General features: G+C 47.7%; 1 protein-coding gene across 2 annotated transcripts; it reads right to left on the reverse strand.

Moving 5' to 3' along the window:
- Window positions 1–214: 214 nt before the first annotated feature.
- Window positions 215–4,259, reverse strand: LOC127335159 (uncharacterized). 2 transcript variants are annotated; one of them, XM_051361748.2, is made up of 7 exons: window positions 3,663–4,258; window positions 3,128–3,214; window positions 2,774–3,029; window positions 2,352–2,674; window positions 1,692–1,793; window positions 567–860; window positions 215–494 (listed from the first exon to the last, which is right to left on the reverse strand). In XM_051361748.2, the coding sequence occupies exons 1-7, from the start codon at window positions 4,071–4,073 to the stop codon at window positions 441–443; spliced, it is 1,527 nt and encodes a 508-aa protein (XP_051217708.1). In that variant the 5' UTR covers window positions 4,074–4,258; the 3' UTR covers window positions 215–440. The 2 variants fall into 2 exon arrangements, with proteins under 2 accessions (XP_051217708.1, XP_051217707.1); XM_051361747.2 differs by having other exon boundaries at window positions 2,352–3,029; window positions 3,663–4,259.
- Window positions 4,260–5,688: the final 1,429 nt, after the last annotated feature.

A 5,688-nucleotide genomic window follows, 5' to 3' on the forward strand; every position in this document is an offset into this window, starting at 1 on the left:
TTGAATGTGTTTGAGGGTGACACTCGAACCTTGACAGCACCAAAAATGAAAGGAAAGAATTGAGATCTGCCTGCAACCATGTAATCCCTGATATGAACTATGGCTGTAACCATTCTGCCTTTTCACACTAAAACTAGTGCAAGGGACCCCTTCCTACTTTCCAACCCAAAAAAGTTAAACAGTAAATAGAATAAAACATGCAAGACTGGGAGTATGCAGCAGCTTTCATGTCTTAGTTTTAGATCATAGTAGTCATTTTTTCCTGGCTTAAAATTAAATAAGCCGCAAACAGCAGCATGGCAGCTGCCCCAAAGGTGTCGGAAAAAACAGGGATGAAACACCTGCTTTCTAGCTGATCTCACATTTTCGAACATATAAATCTTTCTCCTGCCTAGCTAAGTCTAACCCCAAATATATCTTCAGCGAAGGCCTCACCGACGTCACCGTGGCCGCTCCTTCGCGACCTCCACTCGCAGGGGACGTCCCTCCATTATCTGCAGAACACGCTTCATCCGGTTAACTATGTAACACAAATGACAACAAATCAGAACCAACAGTATACTGACCTGTTTGTCAAGGGCCTCAATGGCGACGTACGATTCCTCCTCCGTCGCCATTTTGACAAACCCAAATCCTCGCGAGCACAAGGCACGTCCATCATGCTCCTTGTCGACGACTCTAGCCTCAACCACTTTTCCATGCTGGCTGAACAGCGCCTTCAACCAAGAGTCACTCGCTTGCGAAGGCAGATTGCCCACGTAGAGTCTGAACGGTGACTTGGATTGACACAGGGGAGCTTCCACCCGGGCGACTCTCCGAGCTGCCTTGTGCTGCACAGTTAGACGCCTCCCGTGCATTTTCTGTCCAAATTTAATGTCAATGATCAGAAAAGCATGGGATTTATTCGTTCTTTAGCATAAGCTTATGTGGCATATGAATTACGTATGACACTGACCTCCAGAAGTAAAGAACAGCTAAATGAATTAGATTCATGAGCATTCTCATGTGCATCACATATGAATGAATAAGCTGGTAAACAGAATGAAGAGGGCGATGACTAGGTTGGTTCAGACTAAGGTTCTCAAATAAGGAAGTAGGAACACTGTGGTGTACATCATTGAGATTTCAGAATGATAAACCAATACCACATCACCACAAGAAATTATTACATGAAAAGATGCCAATGCAAACAAGGAGCACCCCATTTGACTGTATTTGAAAGCATATAAATTACTAGCCCAACTATGAGCACAGGAGATGCAGGCAAGACGGAAGTGGTTCACGATAACTTATTGATATGCAGGCTCCAGTTAGCCCAGGCACCAAATAAATCAATTTCCACATTAATTAAATTATGAGAAAAATACACGTGTCACAGGTGTACACCTATTATATGCGGGTCAGCAAAATTTCCTGTAAATTTGTGCATTTCCCTCAACTATTGAGAGTAACAAAGTAGATGCATCTACATTTGTAATTTTGATCCCTCTTTCTCGTTTCATTTGTGCAGGACACACACACAATTTTTTTCCTGTGTTTCCAATTTTCTACCATTTACAATACTAACAAGGGGCTCATTGGAGCTCAGGTTCCAAAAACTCCACACCAAACAAGCTTTTTTACATATTATGAAATTCAGAAAGTACATAGCAACTAGCCCCACCAAATTATAATTTATAAAATGTACTCACAAAGCCATTGAACATCTCCACAGCTAGCTCTGCCTCCTTAACAGTACTCATGGTGACAAACCCAAATCCACAGCTCTGCCATGTTTGTCGGCTGTACACAACCTATGCATTCAAAAATTAGAGACTGTGTTTCAGAACAAGGAGAAAACCAGACACAAGAGATGCAATAAATTATATTTGCCTCCCAGCAGCACTGATGAATATGCATAACACAGCACATGAATATCATAACGAAGCGAATAAACAGCAGAATGTTCATAAAACATGTATTCAAATCATTTCACAGCTTCTTAAGAAGCATCACACGCCTAACAAATCAATGAGCCAAGTGGCAAAACATAAATCCGATGTAGCTTGTAATCAACAGGCACAAACATCCTGTGAAAGCTAAAACAGTATCACAGAGAACCTGATTCTAACCAAAACATATCAAGCTTACAGAGCAGAAAAGTAGATTCAAGTAGATACACCACGCAAGCTTCAACAGCGCATATCACATTACAACTATACAGGAAGTGCAAAGCCGTGTCATGTTGCAGAAGTTGTTACCGGGTCAATTTTTTAGCTGTGTGTATACACATTATTAAGAACTCAAGGACTTAACGCACTTGTGCACAGAGCGGTGAACAGACAAAGATAATGAAAAGCAAAGTGGCTTACTTCTGAGAACTCAACAAAACCGGCTTGCCCAAAGAGCTCGTCGAGGTCCTCACGGACAATGTCATAGTGTAGGTTCCCCACGTACACCTTGGCCTTCTCAGATGTGTACTCGCCATCCTCCTGAGACGTGTACTCTTCGTCCTCCTCCTCAGATGTGTACTCTTCGTCCTCCTCCTCAGACGTGTACTCTTCGTCATCTTCCTGCTGGTACGGCTCTTGTCCACAGGGTGTATGGAGGCGGGTAGCTTGAGTGGTTTGAACATTGTCTCTACCTCTTCCCTCTCTTGTCAAATGGGATACTCTTGGTGCACCAACAGTTTGCCCTGCATTAGGTAAGACTCCCTGAAGTATGTGCCTCTGTTGGTTTTGGTGTACAACATCCATAATGGGGCTTCCATCAGTAAGAGAAAAGCGACTAAAACCTGACAAGAAAGATGGATCTGACTGTAGAGCTGAGACTCGACGCTGTATATCTTGCTGTCTGAGTGGCACCATTGCTGGGTACACAACATTCTGGTGTTTCTCTGAATGAGATGCCGGCAGATGTTTGCGCTTGAATGCCTGCCTCAGTGTTGTCCACCTAGTTTCCTTATCAGTAGCATGACAATGATCATCAGTAGAGAGACCTTTGCCCCAATAAGTGCATGGAGCTGGAGCATCACATACAAAACAGTAGCACTGCATTTGAATAACAAAAGAAGTCAGCATCTACGAAATTATTGTCTACTGAGGACTTTGATACTATATTCACTGTGTCATCATATTGGAGTGCTTACCATGCTACAATGCGTGACGTGTAAAGTGGTGCTGAAGGGCAATTTAGAACATAAATGGCGCGAGTGAGGAAAGTCCCTGCAGGCTACCTACAGAAGCATAGCCAGCTATTAATGCCAATGTCAAAGGAAAGTTATGCTGCCACAGTAAGACCATTTCATCTCTACATATAGTCTCCAATATAGCAAGGTATTGCTTGTAAGGCATGCACAATTTAAGTACAGTGAAACGGATCATAAGTTTATAATGTAAGGTACAGATACCTGGCCTATCTCTGCAACTGCAGTTCATATAACCATAGACAAGACAAATAAGCAAACATGGAATACACATGTACTGAAGCAGTGAACACACGGCACACTCTTGGATTAAACCTCTATAAATCACCTTTACTACTCACACAAGCCAAATCCAAATGAAATCGGCACAAGATAGTCACGCACACACTCAGTACATCACAATTCATCTCTACAGGTAGTCTCCAATGTAGCAAGGTATTGCACAAATTCGTAAATTCAGTACGGGAGGTACAAATACCTGGCCTTTCTCAGCAACTATCTGCAGTTCATCCAAGCCGCCATCAAGTCCCGCAGTTCCCTTGTCCTCCCCAACGGGCACCGCACCATCAGGGTCGCTGTCCAGAACCACGCAATCGTCGTCTTCCTTGCCGACGCCGCGGGACTCGCGCTTCTTCCCCACACCAAGATCGCTCCCCCCAGTGGCCCTTTCATCAGCAGCATCATCAAAACGCAACTTCCTGGCCACGGGGGTAGATCCGTCGTCCTCCTCCTCGTCGGAGCTGATCTCCACAACCTCCCGCGGCGGCCCCGTCCTCCCGCCACCAGGATTTTTGGCAAGAGGAGGTCGATCAGACAGAGAGCCAGAGCTTCCACTGACCAAGAAACCCTTCGCGAAGCCGCAGAAGCCCGAGCCGTCGCCTCGCGCCATGGATCCCGAATGGAGCCCCGGAGGCTGATGTCAGGAAACGCCTCCGGTTCAGGAGCACCTCGCACGAGCGCGTCGAAAAATGCAGCAGATGCTTGCTCGATCGCCGGAGGATTCAGCGGCGATTTGGGGCGAGAACGAGAAGAATGGGGAAAGAAAAACGACTAGCTCTGCCTCTGCCCCTGTACTGTCGCAGGGGATGTGACGGCTGCGGGACCCACCCCTCCAGTCTTTGAAATTTGAACTTGTTTGCAGAAAGCTGCCGTCTCTGATAATTGCGGGCTGGGCCGGGCCGACGGGAGCGCTCCTCCATGGGTTCATGCCCCGCTGCAAGTGTTCCTTCGGCCCGTAGACGCCGGCCGTCCGGCCGACTCAGTCTAAGGGTCTGTTTGTTTGGGCTGCAGCTGTTGAAAAGCAGCTGTGAAAAATTAACTGTGGAAAAAGCAGCTGTAGGAAGCAGCTGGTGGAATCTTAGATTTGATGTTTGCTAAGAATGCTTTTGATGGCTGTAGTTGTTGGTTTTAGATGTGAAATGTCTGAAATGCCCTTAAACCATTTTACGCATAGTTTAATTCAAAATAAACCATTTTGCGCATAGTTTAATTCAAAATAAACCATTTTAAACCATTTTGTGCATAGTTTAATTCAAATTAAACCTTTTTAAACCTTTTTACGCATAGTTTAATTCAAAATAAACCATTCAAAAAGAATTACATAAAAGGATAAAAGAAATATGACGTCATCCTGACGTCACCATAGCCATTGCTCCCAGGTCGAGCACCGATCCGGCGAAGTAGGGCATGAGGGGACGCGGGACTGGTCGCGTTCGACGCGGTCGAGCGCGGCGAACCAGATGGAGGTGGCGCCGCTGCCAAATGGTCGCCGGCAGCGACGCCATGGACGCCGACAGCGGCAGCCGGAGCAGGTCCTCGTCGGGAGGGAGCTCCGAGACGCGCGGCTCGACGGGGATGGCTTCGGCAGTACCAGGTGGGCGCCTCGGAGCTCCAGGAACCGAAGGCGAAGATCGAAACGCGTCGACGGAGGAGATCGAGCGGAGGAGGCGCATGGCCGGAGGTGAAGAAGACGAAGACCGTGTGATCGATTCCTAGCCTTCGGGCTCGCTTCCTTCCAGGATTCGAACGAGACCGACGAGGCGGAGCTCAAGGATCTCTAAACGGAGCACGGGGAGGCGTGGAATGGCCGTGTTTGTCGGCGGCCGAAGGCTAGGGTTTCGGAGTTTGGGGAACAGAGGAAGGAAGAGCTCGCGGGAGTGAGGGAGAGGGTGTGAGGCTGAGGTCTCCGGCGGGGAAGGTCGGCGTCCGGGGAAGAGGCCGCCGCCGCGGTGGCGCTCGCGGGAGTGAGGGAGAAGATGAGGGAGAGGGTGCGACCGTTTCGGTGGCAGTTTTCTTGTAATTCCTCGAATGTGACGAGGGTTCTTTGGTCCTCCGTATTTCGGGACACGCGGGAAGCGGGCAAAAGCGCCCCCCGGGCTGCTTCCGCGCTGCGACACTCGGTAGTTCATTTTCCAGCCCTGCTTCTCGCCAGCGCTGTTGAAAATTTGGTCGTTTGTTTGCGCCGCTGCTTTTGACCCCAAAAGCTGAAGTTGCAGCGGACGAAA

Source organism: Lolium perenne, chromosome 2 (assembly GCF_019359855.2).
Source record: "Lolium perenne isolate Kyuss_39 chromosome 2, Kyuss_2.0, whole genome shotgun sequence".
NCBI classification, from domain to species: domain Eukaryota; kingdom Viridiplantae; phylum Streptophyta; class Magnoliopsida; order Poales; family Poaceae; genus Lolium; species Lolium perenne.